General features: G+C 38.8%; 1 protein-coding gene across 1 annotated transcript in view; it reads right to left on the bottom strand.

Annotated features, from left to right (window-relative positions):
* Nucleotides 1–8083: 8083 nt before the first annotated feature.
* Nucleotides 8084–19713, bottom strand: part of LOC137502861 (uncharacterized) — a 435934-nt gene continuing 424304 nt past the window's right edge. The window contains exon 11 of the mRNA XM_068230018.1: nt 8084–11931. Within this exon, the coding sequence (XP_068086119.1) occupies nt 11728–11931 (204 nt within the window). The 3' untranslated portion in view covers nt 8084–11727. The remainder of the gene's footprint in view (nt 11932–19713) is intronic.

Here is a 19713-nt window from a genome sequence, read left to right on the forward strand (position 1 = left end):
TACTTTGTCCTCAGGGGCAATCTCCAGTTGGGGAAATTCTAAATAAATAAATATGATTATTATTAAATTTGACTCATAATTAGGAGAATTTTGTTGCCCATTTTTGACCATAGGACAGCTTGACGACGACAGATGACGTCTCCATTTTTAAGCGACGATAAATACAGCACGTCAGTAAAATATGTTTGTAGAGTTTCTGTTCGGTAGTCCAAATTTCATTTTCGGTTGGAAGAGTTTTCAGCAATAAATTTCTGCAATGCAAACTGCTCCAAGCCAGCCAGCGATATTTCAGCATTTAATTATAAAAACAACCTTGAATTTACGGCAAGACAATTATTAGCATTATATTTATGAAATGTTCAATGATCACTCACCCAGTTTTCACCAAACTCTCTCTCTGTTCCAAAACAAGCAATTCCTATAGAACTCCAGGATAGAAATATAAGGAAAGGCAAGTACAGACATAAAATATGAACTCTTATTTGAATGAAACAGTACATTAAAAGTTTTATGAGATTCAAAATATTCCATCGCAATACTTAGGAACTGGGGATGCAGGAGTCTAACTGAACATACAAATGGAGGAGTCTACAGCAAAACTAAAAAATAAAGCAATCAACAATTACACGAAGAACATCTTGCCAGTGCTCCACGTAAAAACAAGATCGTAACAAATACTATAGCACCAATATTGAATGTAATATCACCAATTTTCTGACAACAGTGATTAATGTTTTCTGTACAACAGTTCATAAAGAACAGAGTTTAAAAAATGCATCTCACAGAGTTCACACATCTTCAAGAGGCATGTTTCTCAGCTGTCCACAATACCTACTTTACTTATACAGGATTTGTTCAACTACAGATGAAAGGTGTATTCAACAAGTATAGCTTATCACACAAATCCTTAGTTTACAGTACCACATAAAAGTGACGATTCTCTTCGTCAGTACAGATTTCAAATCTTTCGAGACACACGCTGTACCATGGTCTTGCCGATGCACATTTTCCATTCCAGCTTTCATGAGTATCGCTTCACATTACACAACTAGTTGATTAGAATGACAAAGAAAAAACCAACACATCCATACCTTCACTGGAGTGTAAATGGATCGGTAAAAATATGACTCACAGGGAACCTATCCCACTTGGAGGTCAGAACGGTACAATGTTATCGATATTACATATTCAAAATATGATAGCACCTGTGTTGAGACAGATAATTATAATTTAGGAAGCAAAAAGAATAATTCATTTAGCTGAAAGTGTCGAAGTTATAAAGCCTCAAAATAAGGCTAAAATGCTCAATATACTGCAGTTAACACATTACAAATATCCCAGTTTTCACCGTGAATCAAGAACTGCACTTCACTCCATCCAATTTTGAACTTCTCTAGCATGGTAAAACAGCAACTGGTGTTCTTGGGAAGTATTACTTACTTAAAACACAATTGCGCCATGTTTATCACAGTAGGCAAAAGACAGCGGGGATGTTGGTGAACCAAGTACATTCATCACATAAGTCGAGCATTACCGACAAGACTACATGAATTTCAGAGAAGAATTTTTGAGGGCTACAAAATGCAAAACAAAATCAAATTTAGAATGGAATGTGTTTTAATTATTCAGGGGCTAGTGACATTAGAGCAAAAGGAACCAATGACTGAGTGACCAGCACACTACAGAGCAGTAGTTCCTGGCACAGCTGACTGCAGTCATGTTTTAAGCAATATGATAGTTCTGAACTATGAAAGTAGTACACTCGTGACTTTAGCAATTGGTAGTAGTGCCCCGTTCTCCATTCGCTGTTCACGGTAATGATTAGCATCCTGTCTCCCACAGATGATGTTCCAATTCTCTGGTACCACCTAAACTCAGTATTATTTCTCTTGTGGACATGACCATACCCACTGTTTTTTCAAATGAAAGTAAATATTCTTAGAGCCAATCAGTATTATCTAATACTTATTATTTATATCTGAGCAAACATGTCCAGCCCTGTTTAACCCATTCACTGCCAAACCCACATACCAGTATCCATGTTTTTGAACGTTGTACCTCGTTCACCAAACACGTATATTTACGCTGGTTTTGCAGTGCCTACTTTGCCAAACCCGTATAAGATATAGTGTCACACTTTCAATCCACAGGAATGTTTAAAGAGGTTTACTTTTCCAGATATCTCTGAGAAAAGGACAAAGACACTGCACATTATAAAGCAAGCCTCTCCATTTTTTATTTTTAAATCAGGTATGTTTTTCCCCAACCATTCTTTGATAACTCCAGTTCTGGAATCACTGACAGAAGTCTTTGTGATAATTAACCGGAGGTTGGCTTTCTCTTGTGCTTTCTAACTCACAAAATAGCCCAGATTATAGTTGAAGATACCATCAGTTTGTCTGAAATATCCCCCCTACCCAAATCAAGGCTACAGTCATGGGTGATCCAACCATAGACAAGATGTATGTGCTTTTTGCTATGACAATGCTGATGAGCAGGATAAAGGCTTTCTATGCAGAAATATTGGTCTACAAACAGTCTCCTTCACATAATAATAATAAAAATAATAATAATAATAACACTAGCCAACATGATTTTGCGGTAACATAGAAAATATGTAATTCTTATGGAAATCGCTGCCCTGATTCCGAAAATGATGCTATTTTTTCCTATCACGTCTAGTTTTGACGCAATTAGGTGTTTTATTATCTGCACGAATTCGTAAGATGTAATGTTGAGAGATGTTCTCACGCAACTTTTTTTAGAATACAATTATGAGATTTGATTTGTTATTTTTTGCATTTTATTATAGGTTTACTGCTGTCTAAATTTTCATTTTGTAGTTGGGGATTTCCTGGTAAATTCATAACAAACTCTCCCAGATACGCAATAGACCGCGAGGTATGTAGGATTGAAGATAAGACAGTTGAGAGTTTGTCTTTCATCTTAGACCACTTGAATAAACAGACGTGTTAAAAGCCCCAGCCCTTATGCAATGTTTATGATGGACTGATAAAGCAGTTTCCTTTCAAAGATAACAGTCCGAAAGTATTATACTCAAGAAGATGAACTTGTATTTTGTACGGATGTTTCAAATCTTCTACGTCGATTGGGAGAGAAAGAGTATGATCCTAGTAAGTGGCGTGTTTTTACTGACTCTTCCAAAATAAGTTTAAAGGCTGTTTTGCTTCATAATACAAATGTTCTGACATCCGTCCACTTGCACACTCCACAAAAATGTCTGAAACATACAAGACCTTAAAGTTGGTGATTGAAAAAATTAAATATCATGAGCATGGGTGGCAAATTTGCAGTGATTTGAAGATCATTGGATTGTTGCTGGGACAACAAAAAGGCTATACAAAATTTCCCTCTTTCCTATGTGAATGGGATAGCAGGGCATGCGATAAACATTGGGATACAGTGAACTGGACAGTAAGGAAACAATTACAACTAGAATCCAAAAATGTCTTTAACGTAAGTCTTATTGACCGTGAAAAATTTCTACTTCCACCCTTGCACATCAAATTTGGATTGATGAAACTGTATGTCGAGGCATTAGATAAAAGTAGCCTATGCTTCCAATATTTATCCACTAAATTTCCCTCATTATTAGATCCAAAATCAAAGAAGGCGTATTTGATGGACCACAGATTCGTAAACAGATGAAGGATAAAATTTTCACAGACACGATGACCAAAATTGAGAAAGAGGCATGGAATGCATTCAAAGATGTAGTGACTAAATTCCTTGGCAACATTAAGGACCCTCAATACAAAGAAATTGTAAGGAAAATGTTGGTAAAGTTCGAGGAACTTGGTTGTAATATGAGCTTTAAGCTTCATTTCTTAGCTTCGCATCTGGATTATTTCCCTCTAAATTTAGGAGCTGTCAGTGAAGAACAAGGTGAAAGGTTTCACCAGGATCTCAAAGATGCAGAACGACGCTATCAGGGATGTTGGGATGTGAATATGATGGCCGATTACTGTTGGTCGATTGCACGAGACGACCCTTCTAGAGATCATTCAAGAACTTTAAAAACACGGAAATTCCACGGAAAATGGGAAAAGACGGAGGTGTGAATCTAACCTGTACATAATGTAAGTAACAAAACTATGTATGTTTAACCATGTAATTTTTATTCAAGGTACGGTTATATTAATTTAAAAGCAACTGTACAGTCGAAACTAAATAGGCGCTTTATGCTTCAGTTTCACGAATTTCAATATACATTAAAAATATAATACATACTATCTACTTGCTTACAAAGCAGCATTTACAGTGGAACCTCGATTATCCGTTCCCGGAAAATACGTTTTCCCGGAATATGCGTTCAAATTACGTGGTCCCGCGAGCATCATAATTAAATCACGTTGTAAAAGTCCTGCATTATCCGTTCCTTGAAGAAACGATTTCCAGGATCAACTGTCCAGAAATCCCAGTCCCATCAACGCTAAATCCTCGATCAATCGATTTTTAATAAACTGTACCTCAAGAAAGGACAGCTGTGGCATATTTATGGATCTTGGCGATAACGCCACGTCACTGCGATAATTCAAGCAAGTACTGTACCGGTACTGGAAAAGCGATCCGCGGTGAACTTGCATAAGGGACCATCTTAGCATCGCATTCGGGTGGTATTAGTTAGAGGATCTCGGAAAATCATAAAGCAGAGAGTGGCCACAACAATTGCAAGGAGACATGGCGCATTTCGACAGCTCTGCTTGAAGACGGAACGAGTTTCATCAAATGTTCGCACTTATAAAACGTCCATATTATGTCCAGGGTTAGATGTTTATATTTTTACATTTTTTCGATCGTACTGCCGAAGAGGTTTTCGGCACTTTGCTCATGGCACTGCAGAGTAACTGGGCTTTCAGGCAAGAATCGAAACTGTACCTTCTTAACACAAATTCAGTATTTTTGATATTATCTTACATGATTATGTTAGACCAAAACAGATGTTGCACCTTATATTTTAAAAAAAGAAAGCCATGGGAGGTCTTGGGATTGCTTATTACTGTTCAGGCCCTAATATAAAACTGGGAATTTTACGTTTTCATGTTAAAATACCAAAAACCGCAGTCGTTTTATTTGCGCACGTTACATTTTAAATGGTTGGTATAATTTCAAACTCATACTGACATGTGCAGCGAGCGCGCTTTCCAGATGACCTCAAGGTCACGAATAACCGTAATTTCTGAAGTTTTGATATTTCTTTTATCTTTCCAATTTGATTGGATTTGTGACGTGCAGAATTGAATATAATGCATTCGAGAACTTTTAAGAATTGATACTTACATTCGAAACCATGTTTTTGAGTTCAACATAACCTTTAACACGTTGGCTGCCTAAGCGGTACATTGTACCGCTGAGTGAGTGTCTCATGAGGCCACGGCGGTACAAAGTACCGCTGACAGGTGTTGCTATAGGACTTTCCCTGCCGGGCCGACGGACCGCTGAGCAGTTGAATTTGCTATGCTAGCGTACCGCTATGGCCTCGGAGCAAATCCTGGCGTGCTTGGTTTCCAAAATATAGTTATTTTTTATTAATCCAACCTCCTTTTATTGGCTGTATGTGAGTATTTGTCCAATCAGTTTAGCCATGCGCTTAGGTGTGCCGTGTTAGCTAACTGGCAAGCTCAAGATTTTGAAGATGGGGTTTGAATCCTACTGTCGGGAAACCTGGTTATGGTTTTCTGTGATTTCCCATTTTCATCCCAAGCTTATGCCTACCTAATCAATGGCCACATTGATTCCTTCCAAATTTTTGCACCCATACATGAGCTGATTTCTACGCTTATCGCAATAAATATAGCGTAAGCATGAGCGTATTTGCATTTTCTAAATTGACAATATTCACTGACAACGTAGCAACATTTTACATTACCCTTGAGCTTTTGTCAAGGAGTAAATAGGAAATGAATATATTTCAAATTTAATTTTGTGAAGAGTTTTTTGTGTTGCAAAACTTAATAGATCAGTATGACATGGACACTACTTACCAGAATTCTCATACTGAAGCACTAGCCTCATTATCTTCCGAGTTCGAGAAGAAAACGGTTTCATTTTTATAACTAATCTCTCCGTTCACTGGTAAAATAACTTACAAATGTCTCGCAAGTATTTCACGCACACCCTACTGTAAAACAATGAGTGCCTTGCGATTGTAGTCCTAAGCGCTAGTAAACAAATCGTGTCACACTCTGTTATCTACAATGTGTACTAACACGCAATGCAAGCTTCCAGTACCGCTAGACTGTACTGCTCCGGCCGTCTAGGCAAAACCATGCAGTGAACTTTCCTGTGGGGCCACGGCGGTACCTCGGGGTGCTGGGAATTTGTATTGTATTTCGTACGTACATTGAATACGTAAGTGAAATATCACTTCGAATTTTGCTTTACTGCTTATTTACTACACTCATAATAGAAAAAATCCTTTGGCCACCAGGACATTTCTTGCTATGTGTCCTGGCAGTCAACGTGTTAAAAGTCGATGTAGGCCTAATTTGCGCGGTACGAGATTTCCAGAAACTGACTACGAACAATATACCGGAGACCAAATTACAATGAAAGATTAAGAAATGAACGGATTTCGCCATCATTTTGGGCGCTTTTGTATCTAATGTGCTTTATTTTATTAGATGAGAGAATTAAAAACTACTTGTGGTCGATTGTCATTTGGCTTGGCGTTGTTAGATTTTTCGAAGAGTTTGGTTAGCCTAATCAAAGTTGCTGAACTGAAAGAAGTTTTCACGGGTAACTGACGAAGATTCCCCTGTAAAATTGAATATAAAGTATCGAGATTTTGAACTCGTGTACCGGTAATAAATGCGGTTTCGCGGTCTAACATGCCCGCCTCTCATCCAGAGGGCCCAGGTTCGATTGCGACCAGGTCAGACAATTTTACCTGGATATAAGTCTGGTTCCAGGTCCACTCAGCCTACGTGATTACCTTTAATTGTGGAGCTATCTAATGGTGAGATGGCGACCCCGATCTACAGAGCCAGGAATATCGGCCGAGAGGATTCGTAGCACTGACCATGCGCACCTCGTAATCTGCAGGCCTTCGGGCTGAGCAGCGGTCGCTTGGCAGGCAAAGTCCCACTTGGGCTGTAGTTTGGTTTGGTTTAGTAGTTTTTGTAAGATTATAGTTATACATATTTCATTTTTGTGATGTTTAGCCAAATTGTTGATGGTTTTCATTCATTCCCGGATTTTCCGTTTTCCCGTGTTGTATGTTTTATTTTCATGGTCCCTCGAAAAACGGAGAATCGAGGTTTCACTGTATGTGTATTCAATGCATGCAAAATATGATTACGTTTTGCAAGCTGAAATTTACATTAATACATCAAATTTAATCAATACTAAGTATCAACAATTTTACGTAAGAACAGAATAATATTTTGTAAAATTGCCACCAAACCAGACGTGATTCGCCAAATAATTTTTTTCTCAAATTCTGCGTTAAGAAATTCATAAAACCCACCTAGTTTCATTTTTACCGCACAAAAAAAGTTTTATTTTGCAGGCTAGTGTAAAAATAATAATAATAATACTTTATTAATGGTACCGGTAATACCATTTTACACAACAGTAGAGAAATATAAACAAAACAAAACACCCTAAAAAGAAAGTTCAGTGGAGTATAAGTAGAAAAATATTTACAGATATATACACAGGTTATATTACAAGTAAGCACAGGAAAGTAATAGTCACTTGTGGAAGACTGGGTAAAATGTGTCTGGCAACATCACCCTGGTGCACTATTGGGACAAAAGAGCTTGCTTGTTCTCAACAGTTACCGCGGCCACACAACAGACGCTGTTAGAAAACATATCAAGGATGGGAAAACCGACGTAGCAGTCATTCCGGGCGGGATGACGTTTATGCTACAGCCACTGGATGTCTGCGTGAACCGTCCATTTAAAACAGCCTTGAAACAGCTCTATACAGAATGGATGGCAGCTGATAATCACACACTGATGCCAACTGGTCACATTCAGAGCCTGGAAGTTCAGCTGCTGTGTTCGTGTATTTTGACGGCACGGAATCATATCCCTGGAGACCTCACACGGAAAAGCTTCAGGAAATGTAGCATTTTTAATGCTATGGATAGCAGCGATGACGACATTCTATGGGAAGGTGATGGTGATGAAAGTTCCGAAGTTGGTACTGATGATGGTGATGATGACAAATGGACTTGTTGGATATTGTTCTGGAAATGTTTGTTTACTTTTATTTGTATTTTCTAATCATTTGATGTGTGTTAGTAAAGATTGTAAATAATCTGACTTCATTTTTTTTTAAAAAATTGTTCTTTCAACATAACGGTGCAGGTATTATTCAGTGGCAGGTGGTATTCGAGATTATACGGTATTCTAATTATACGTTATTGAAACAAACACAAAACTGAAATTAAACTTGATTCATGTGTGTGGTTTGTGGTGTGGGCTACTATAGTTCGTGAACCATGGGCAACGCCTAAGTGGCCTAATAAATGGTCCTGAGAGTTGGGATACCAGTTGTTATGGAATGGGAGTGGACATCGTGGATTTATTCTGAGTCATGGCCCTCCTTGTGCTCAGGCAGCTAGGACTATACAATCCATCGGTGGCTGCTAACCCGTTAAGAACCGACATCCTTACTGTGTACAGTATGTAGGGTAGCATCCTGCTTCACAGAATTTACCGAGAAACTATGACATACCTTATGAACTTATATTGCAATTTTGGGCTGAGAAACAAAAGAACATAAAGATACGTTACAGTCTTTCAGTTCCTTATTTTTGATCTTTACTTCTTTTTAGAATAGCTTAATTTCAATTTCAGTTAATTTCAACTTTTATTGGATTTCAGGATTTTGATAAGAATGTACAAATGGAGTAGATGGGACACCACGGGATGTATATGCCAGTAAATTTCACAGTTTTTATTGCGAACGGGTAACGTTATGTGCTGAACAGATAAAACATGACAAGACATGCACGTATGGTATATTTTTTACATACGCTAAACTTTATGAAAGTTTTTCAAATTTGAAATACGGATGGTTCAGCAAGTTGTTCTCGAGCATTTTGAATTTGCTTCCTTGTACTTCAATAGGACAACTTACATATGAGGTAAATCCTCAATGTTCCTGAAGGGGACCTTCACATCAGAAAAATGTCAACTTTCAATTTTATCCCCAATCTGTAGAGGAACCCTTCCTACATAAGAACATCTTCCACCCTAGTCCAATCAAGAATACTGGGACGTGAACATGGCATGCTTTACACGTTTGGAAACTGCAATTCAAAATTCTGTTTCATGGACTTCCATTTTCCAGAGGCGTATGAAATACACAACATGTAATGGATAGTTCTTTCTATGCAAAATAATAAAAAATCTAAATTAACTGCCTAATTTTGTCTAGGGAGTTTCATAGAAAATAGCTTTTAACTTACATTCTATATTCTGCTAGTTACATGAACTTCAGTTTAGTTCAAAGGCTTTCCATATTTTCTGAAATGTCAACAACGCAGTGTTTCACTTTTCTGATAATATGAGACATGATCCATCAAAATATTAACCTAAAATGCAAAGTTTTTCCATTTTTTAAATGTTAAAATTAATGTAAATTCTTTATAAAATTCTACAAAAATTCATTATTTGCAACACGAAACCAAAAATTCTACCTCTACCTTTAATATTTTCTAAGAAAAGAAAAAGATATGTTGAAACACTCTGTGTGAAATTAGGCAGTGTTACTTTAGACTTATTATTACTTGGCTTGGGAATAAACTGTGTGATTTCCATACCCTCTGAGAAATGGAAGTACCTGTGTACGCCAAATCACCACAGTTGAGTGATATCAATGATAATGCCACTGTTTTTACGTCCCAATAACTACTTTTACAGTTTTGTCCCACAGGAGTTCTGTTACACTGGACTGAACCGCCAACGTGAACTCTACAGCCCGACTGAGACCGCTGACTGTTACCCCTTAAGATACCCTCAGGGGCTTTTCAATAAAACAGTGATCATCAGTAACAACAACTGTCTTCAACCACTCTATAGACTAAACTCTAAACCTCTCTCCAGTTTTCAATCACAAGTTAAGCTCACTGTCAACCTTTTAATATCACAGAACATACAAGCATAACAACTTGTCCTTACAACATACACAATGGCGTGTCCAAATTTGCAGGGGCAAGGACAGAGTTCGGCACTCTCACGTAACCAATCTACCCGACACAAATAAAGCTTATCAAACATATATACAGTAGTGGGTGAAACAGCCATACATTGCATGGCAAGCTCTTCTTTTATTATCAGAGAATATACAGCGCAAACTTTTAAGAGTAGATTCCTCATATGCAGAGAAGGGAAATTATATAAAAATGAGTACAGAAATGCTTCATTTCTATGTAATCTGACTTTCAAATATGGTCTTTAACATATTCCAACACAGTAATTTGCTAAAATTATGACATTTCGAAAATTAAATGTTTAAAATACCGACCCCTGTCTTGTCATCTCTTACAGTCTTTCACTGCTGTAGCATTGTTCAGAGAAGAGAAAACAGAATATTCTTCTCTCATATTTTATAAACGTACAGACAGTCAGTCTGACAGCTTGGATATTTAGCATTTCTGGACCAATGTTGATGGAATATGTTTTAATTCTCTGCACAAGAAGAATATGTTCTTTAAGTTTTGCTGTGTATTTACATTACACCCTGTATTTGGGAGAAAGAGGAAGGCCTACGTATCTGAGTTCTTTAATGTGATAATTTCAGTAACATCTGTAAAATTCAAATGCACCTCTTTGACTGCTATGATGAACAAACTTTCCCCCACTCAACTTATTCTGTCTCTCAATAAACAAGTGAGCAAACTGCACACATCGACGTACTCTCTTTCTAACTTATATCATCCGGTATGTGAAGTAATGAAAACTTGGCTCTCGCCACTACACTACGGGTTCGATGCACTTGCCTCTGATGTTCAACACTGCACTGTTAATAACCATCGACTGTACATATCACATAACAAAATGTGAACCTGTTTAACTGCTTACAAATCAAAGGTTAATAGAGGAGAGAGGGACGATAGTGGTAACAATTACAATCTCATGCAGGGGATCGTCCCTTTATTATTGTTTATAGTTCAAAAGAAAACTGTACACTGTACAAGAGTAAATAAGGTACTGATCAACTGATGTTTAGGTTGACAGGGATCAACATCAACCCTGAACGAAAGGACTATCCATTCCCACCCTGTAGCAATGACCAGGAATGGAAATTCATAATTATCTGAAAGAAACGCCAAGTCTACTCTGTATGTTCCTTCAGAATGTCTGCATTAGAAAATAAAACTAAAATAAAAATGCCTATGTGATTTAAGTTTATTGAACCATTTTTCTGGAGTTGAATAACTTAAAATAAGAGTGATGTTGCACGATAAACAACAGTAATAAAGAAAATAAACTCTAGTGTATGTACACGAAAACTTCAACTATTAATTAACGTGCCCCTCCGTCATCTCCGCGCACAAACTGTCTCTAGCAAGCTGAACAAGCCTTGAGTATCTCTTTCAATAATCAGTTTTCTCTTTCTTTCAAGAGAACGTCACCATATCATCACGCAGAACACCGAAACTAAACTGCCCCTGCCATTTTGGACAGATAAAACTTCTGCCAGAGAGGAGTAAACAAATTGTCTGACCACTCGGAGGTCAAGTAGAGTTCAGAATAGAGGTGATTTCAGCCTCTCAGCTAACGACTCTGGCTTGATCTGCACGGTGCGGTCATGGGGGATGGATGCGGCCTGCAATCGGAGATGTCTCAGCACACCGAACAGCCGCTGCTTTACGTCGTCGATGGAATCGTTCACCTGGGACAGTATAAGAGGGTAGGGCTTCTGCTGCGACTGCTGAGGCTTCAACTGAGTCTGCAACATGAACAGAATAATCATGTTTTGATGTAGGCCTTGTCTGCAACTGAAATAATCCTTTATGAGACATTAAAAACACTGTTACCAATCACTCTGTTTCACAGATTATGCTCCATCTTTAGATGGTGAATTAGGTCAATAATACACTGCATGAAATCAAACTACTACTACTACTACCACCACCACCACCACCACCGAGCCCTCTTCCAATCAGTTGCAGGTAGGCTTTTCTGGTTGCTCTCTCCTGTCTTGGACCTTTTCTGTACATTCTTCTTATCTCAAGCTTTCCATCGTATTTTTGGTCATCCCAGCATTAGTTTGCCTTGAACAGTCAGTCGTTCGACTCTATGCACAACGTTATGACTTTTCCAGATGTCCACACCACCTCAGATGATTCTCTTCCCCTATTGGAGTCCTCTCAAGACTGACATACTTGCAGATTCTATCCATACTCCACCAGCCCACTACAGCATTCGCATTTCAGCAACATGCAGTTTCTGATCCCTCCTTTTGGTTGCCAACATTTGCAACCAAACAATAAGGCTGGAAGAATCATCATTCTTAAGATATAAGTCACATAAAACACCAACTACTATCTCTCTTCTGTGTCTCCATCATCCAATACCACTGAACCAAGATATCTCAAGGTACTTGTTTTAATGACCTAATCCTTGTTCACCACAAAAAATTAGTTTCATAGTTGTCAAACTTAACAAAATAGGAGTTTCTAATGGTTGGGTAATTTCACCTTTACAATACTACACAATTTTTATTCCTTTTTTCTATTTAAAAAGAGACATGCTTCGTCTCTCTTATGACAGACATCTTTACCCTTGATACAATTCTAGTAAAAAACACATAATATTCCTGATAACAATCTAAAACAATGACTTATTCATAATACGTATTCATATTACAGAACATGTCCCTTTTTAAATAGAAAAAAAAAAATGTATATTACTATAAAGGTGGAATTACCCAACCATTAAGAACTCCTAACATACTCCTTGTTCATTTATCCAGCCATCCATGGAAAAAATTTAGTGCATGTATTCTGTTGAAGGTTTGCTACCCTTTAGCCCATTTCTCCCCAGTATATTCGTCCAGTTGCTGACCTTATCTTGAAGTGCGCCCGAGAGTGAAATCACAATGGATGAAGTGGAAACTGTTGTCAAACGAATGAACACGGGAAAAGCTTCAGGATTGGGTGAAATGTGTGAGGAAAAGATGAAAACAGCAAGACCCATTGGTCTACAAAGTCTGTATAGGCTATTTAGATGTACTTAGAAAGAAAAACTGGCACCAAATGACCGAAGTATATGAGAAATAATACTTACATTCAAAAAAGGGGCACAAGAATATATGTGATAATATCGAGGAATCACACTCATATCTCAGGTAGCAAAAATATTTGAAAGGGTACTAGAAAAGTGAGCGAGAAGAAAATTGGAAGGACAAATCCAAGAAGACATTTTTTTTACAACTGGCTTTACGTCGCACCGACACAGATAGGTCTTATGGTGACGATGGGACAGGAAAGGAGTGGGGAAGAAACAGCCGTGGCTTTAATTAAGGTACAGCCCCAGCATTTGCCTGGTGTGAAAATGGGAAGCCACGGAAAACCATCTTCAGGGCTGCCCGACAGTGGGGTTCGAACCCACTATCTCCTGGACCCCTAACCGCATGGCCAACTCTCTCGGTAATTCCAAGATGAGAAGATGGCTTTTGAAATGGAAAATTAAACTACACCCCATCTTGGCATGAGACAGTTAATGGAAAAAATTGGAAATACAGAAAAGATATGGTGATGCATTCCTTAATTTAGAGAAGGCTTACCCAGAGCAAAGGTATGGAAAGTAACGCAAAAGAAAGGATTTGGAAAACAAATGATAGAATATGTGCAAGCAATGTACAAAAACTGTTGTGGCAGTGTCAAGAGACACGTGGGAAGAACAAACTGGTTATGGAATAAAACCACTGGTATTCACAATGGTTATGAACGAAACTGTGAAGAAGACAAAAGCTAAAATATGGGGATGGGGACCTGAACATAATACTGTTTGCAGATAATATTGTAGTGTGTGGAGCAAACAGAGAGGGAATTTCATTGGTGACAAGCACAATGTCAACAGTAAACAGCATACTCCATGGGGATGTTCATTATCATAAACAGGTAGGGGCTAAGGGCATAGCCCTGAAGCAGACCAACACAAACTGCAAACATGAGCATGAGACAATTAATGGAAAAAATTGGAAATACAGAAAAGATATGGTGATGAGATTCCTTGATTTAGAGATGAGATAAAAGATAAAGAAGATATAAAAGAATGGCTGAGAGAGGCAGGTGTAAGGACTGAGGGTGTGAGTGGGAACAAAGGAGGATGAGGGAAAAGATAGCGAATTTGAGGGCGATAATTAGACTTGTAATGGAGGACAGGAATGAAGATAAGTCTCCTTCAATCAATGTACAGGATATGTTAGGTAGGTGACAGGGAGGGGAAGGAAGAGGAGATGTTGAGGAAGACAGGTGGTCAAGGACAACGACTGTTAAGAGTTATCCTCAGGGAGTAGGCCCAGGAGTATGAGTCACTGCAGGTAGATCAGCAAAATGTTACAGGGGGAGGGTGGGGGCAGAGCAAGAGGAAAGAGAAACATAGAGAACAGAATAGGAAGAGGGGGATAGAACAGGGAGAGAATGGACGAGGGAGCGAGTACAGCACACATCAGGGAAGTTAAGGGAGACCAGGAGTGGAAGGAATCTAATGAGGGTGGGGTTGAAGCTCTGGTCACTGGTGTATCAACTGTCAGGCATGTGGAGAAAAGAGAACCAGGGTAGAGTGTTATCCAGGAATCAGGTTGAGGGAGATGTTGAGGAAAATACAAGTTCTTTTTTTTTTTTTTGGCTTGCTCCGTGTGTCAGGGAAACAGGCACAGAAGGCGGTAGAGAGGCCGAGTGACTCATTTGCCATGAGATATACTGCTTCATGATTGGCTAAGATAATCTAATGCAGTACGATAGCAATAACCATTGCTTCACAGCAATAGTTTAGTTCAACATCTGTCGATCTGTGGTGTTGCTAGCATGTTCAATGTGTTCGTTTTAAAATAGTGTAGTTTCTGTAGGAATAGTAATCATGTGTTTAGTGATGTACACAGTAGAACAGCGTGTATTCATTGTGATGTGCTATAGGAAGCAATCTTCTTATACGGAATGCCGCTTTCGATTCATTCGCAAATTTCCTGGCATCCTCCCTCCACATAGGAGTACGGTACGTAAATTAGTGAAGAAGTTCCACACCACCAGGTCCATTCTTAATAAGAAATCATGCAGGAGATGAACCCTTTCAACAGAGGAAAACCTTTTCTTGAATTGAATTGAATTTATCGATCATGATTTACATGCCACTGAGGCTGAAAAGCCCCTTTATGTAGCGTCTTCTTATAATATAATACAGATTTATGATCACAGTAACTACATTTTTATAATATTAAAGTATTAAACTAAACTGCTTTAATTGTGTACAGTTAGTGTTATTTGCAAAACGGTGAAGATTAAAGACGTTAAAGATACGTGATGCAGTGCAAACAAAGGATTTGTTAAATTTAGTGGTACAATGAAGGGGAATTTGAAGGGTGGTTTTTGTAAACCTATTATCCGACTCGTTGGCTGAATGGTCAGCGTACTGGCCTTTGGTTCAGAGGGTCCCGGGTTCGATTCCCGGCCGGGTCGGGGATTTTAATCGCTTCTGATTAATTCTTCTGGCTCGGGGACTGGGTGTATATGTCCGTCCCAACACTCTCCTCACCATATTCAGACAACATACTACACTACAAACCACCACAGAAACACGCAATAGTGCTTACATCCCTCCATAGAGGGTTGGCGTCAGGAAGGGCATCCGGCCGTAAAAACAGGGCCAAATCCACATGTGCGACGCAGTTCGCACCCGCGACCCCACAGGTGTGGGAAAAAGCGGCAGGAAAAGAAGAAGAAGATTATCTCTCTTATGTACCGACTCCATAGGATTAAATGCATTATAAAGGTAGGATGGTGTCTTCAGTTTGAGAATTTTCTGCGTAGCAACAGCTACTGAGATTTCCCGACGTTCATGGAGTTTCAACCATCGTAGCTGTATGTAATAGGGTGTTATGTGTTCATCACGCCTGGCATTTGTAACGTAACGAATACATGCGTTTTGTACGCTCTGTAGTTTTATGTTCAAAGTTTCAGATAAGTCGTTGTATACGACTGAACCATAGTCAATTATTGGAAATATAAGACTTTCAACGAGTAGTTTTCGCATGAAAGGTGGTGTACATGACACGTTACGTTTCAGACCAGGATAAGGTTCTGTCGAAAATTAGACCTAGATTGTTAACGGTGTCACTATAATGAATATCTGTCTCTAGAATTTTTATTGCTGGGAGGGATTTGAGGTCAACAGTTTTCAGGAGTTTTGTGTAACCTATGCAAATAAGCTGGGTCTTAGCCACATTTAATTGGAGGTTATGATTTGCGCTCCATTCAACAATCGAGAGATGTCATGGTTAAAATGCGTTATACAAGAAGATGCGTTAGTGGGACAAAAGTGGAAGTAAGCTTGTAAGTCATCCGCATACATGTGAAAGGTACTGCTTTTAAAGACTTCAGATATGTCATTAATATAAATAGAAAAACAAAGAACCGAGGACTGATCCTTGTGGTACGCCACAGTTTACTGATTCCCAGCTAGAGAATCGACCGTCAACGAACGTGACTCTTTGTGATCTATTTGACAGATATGATTCGAACCACGACAGAACACTCTGGGAGAAGCCAACTGACTTCAGCTTAGCAAGAAACAACTTATGATTAACAGAGTCAAATGCCTTAGAGAAACCTTGACAAAATAGGAGCTCTCTTGGAAAGAAGTCCAACAAAATCCCTGTTGTGTCTTGCTGTACAAGCTAATGTGCCATTATCTTCTGCCTACAAAGCAACAAACTGTTAAAAGCAAAACTATACAAACCCACCCCTGCCCAATATTTAAGAGGACCTGACAGTTTTGCTAGGGTTCGGTATTGTACCTGGTTGCTTCAGTCAGTTCACGAGGGGTATGTTGGCCCAGAACGTTTATTTTATAGTGATGAAGCATGGCTACACCTAAGTGGCTATGTAAATAGTCAAACAATCGCTACTGGTGTGCAGGATATCCCCACCAGCTGCATGTCCGTCCACTTCATGATGTAAAGATAGGAGTTTGATACACAATAAGTGCTCACAGAATTATAGAGCCTATATTTTTCTGTGCAACAATAAAGGCTAATCGATATATAGACCTCATTCTCAGACCATTCTTTCAAGAGCTGACGGAAGAAGGAAGGAGTAATGGTTACTTTATGTGAGATAATGCGACGGCACACACCGCTAATCAGTCTATGGAGCTAATACGGAAAATTTTCGAAGATCGTATGGTTAATTATCCCCCTAGATCTGCTGATTTAAATCCCTGTGATTATTACCTCTGGGGAATGCTGAAGGGAAAAGTGTATGTGAATAACCCTCACACAAGAGAAGAACTACAAGAAAACATACACAAGTTATTTTGAACATCACACGGTCTGAGATTCGCCAAGTGTCTGCAAACCTATTTACGAGGTGTCAGGCATGTTTGATAGCTGAGGGACAACATTTTGAACCTCAAATGTAATGCCAGGTAGGTTTCAGACTAATAGTTTCACTAGAAATGGATTTCTATAAGTGTGAATTGCCCTGAGTAGTGAGGAGGAAAAGCGTGCATTATACCAGCTAGTGACGGAGTGTCATTGTGCCAGCTGTGCCGTGCTTGAGTGGTGCTGTGGAACAAGCAAAAAAAAAAAAAAAAAAAAAACCTGTAGAAGGGAGGGAGGAGGGAGAGGAGAAAGTGGTAGTTTTCCACATTGGTACCAATAATGTAAGGCAAGCAGGAGTAGGTATTAACATAGTTTGGGGTCTGGTTACAGCAGCACAGAGGAAATTTAAGGAAGCAGAGGTTTTTCATCAGTGGGATACTGTGTAGAAGGGATACTGAATGGAAGGTAATCGGGGATTTAAAAGAAACTATGGAATGGGTATGTGGAAAACTGTGAGTGAGGTTTGTACATGCTAATGGGTGGATAAGAGATAGGGACCTACGCTCAGATGGCCTTCAACTGGACCACAATGGTACATATAAGTTAGGGGATTTGTTTAGCAGAGTTAAGGGAGGTACATTCAGGGAAACAGGGCAGACCAGGGAGCGGTGATGATAGTATAGGAAGCATGAAGTCAAGTAAGGATGACACAAAATTGTTGGTGTTAAACTGTAGAAGTATTGTAAAGAAAGGAATAGAACTAAGTACCAATTTACTCATTTATTAGACACCCCTGGCTTTTCGAGACGAAAAAAAAAAAAAAAACCCTCATAAGACCCCCCCAAACGTAATTTGTAATTTAAAAATTCTCACATACAAGACCTCCCCCCCAACATAATTCGTCAGAGATGAACGATTCCGCTTCGAAGTGGGTACAAGTCTCATTGCAACTCTGACACCGTGACACCGCACAAATTTGTGAATAGTTTCGTCCATACGACCCACGCAATGAAAACACGCGTCGAAGTCATGCGGTACATCAGTGTTTCGTAGTTAAGAAATGTTCGCCTCCGTAGCGTAGGCATACTGCAGCTCTGATGACGTTGCACAAATAGGTGAATAGTTTTGTGATCGACATGCGCATTGCAAGCATGTATCAGTCATATCTCTGTTTTGTAGTTAAGAATGTCCGCCAGGGTAATGGTTAGCACAATTAGCTGCTGTTCTCGGGAGTCCGAGTTTGATTCCCGGTGCCGTACTGCCAGAGTTTTACGAATGGCAGGAAGGTTGATATGCGGTAAAAATGGTACATGTAATTCCCCTCCTCTAGGAGTGTCTAAAAATAGCTGCACCACCTCGAGATGAGGAAAAGAGTTTACTTCAGTTGAGAAATATTCACGATTGTTGCTATTAATATAGCAGGCGAGATTATTAACAAAATGATCATTTAATATCTCTTAACTCGAGCCAATATAGGTATTTTCTGGAGAGAAGAAGGTTTAAAATGTGTTAAAAATACCCAATCATAACAATTGTTTTGATGACGATTGATTGATGTTTGTTGTTTAAAGGGGCCTAACATCGAGGTCATCGGCCCCTAATGGTACGAAATGATACGAAATGAAATGACAACTTAACATATGCACTCTTGAGGATGCTTGAGCTTGTCACATACCCTGTGGACTGGACATTTTTCTACTAAGCATACTAGGGTGCATTTGATTATAAAAATGTACATAAATATTAAACCAGTCAAGATTTTATCTTTAAAGTTGGTGGATCTGCCTTTACAAAACCATCTTCAGCGTCAATTCCTAACACATCATTAATGTTTACATCGTTGTCGTCGTCAAGAGTAACTTGAATAAATAAGCACACTAGGTACATTACGGCATGTAGAGGCTTGAATATCACTTCCACTATAACTCTCACATTCAGTTTCCACCAATTCATTATCACTATATCCATTTGAACGATCATCAGCATATAATTCTTCTAAAATATCGTCGTCAGCTAACATCGTATTCCGCGGGCACTCAATCTTGTCACTGACTGAACCGGCAGAAAGAAAGTCGACATTTCAAAACTAAATCAAAGAATAAAACAGACCATGAATAAAAGAAAAGTGGCAGATGTACATCTAGATTTATTCTACTCAATGTGCAAGTCCGAAATAGTTCAATATAT

This window comes from Anabrus simplex, chromosome 13 (genome assembly GCF_040414725.1).
Source record: "Anabrus simplex isolate iqAnaSimp1 chromosome 13, ASM4041472v1, whole genome shotgun sequence".
In the NCBI taxonomy this organism is placed as follows: Eukaryota; Metazoa; Arthropoda; class Insecta; order Orthoptera; family Tettigoniidae; genus Anabrus; species Anabrus simplex.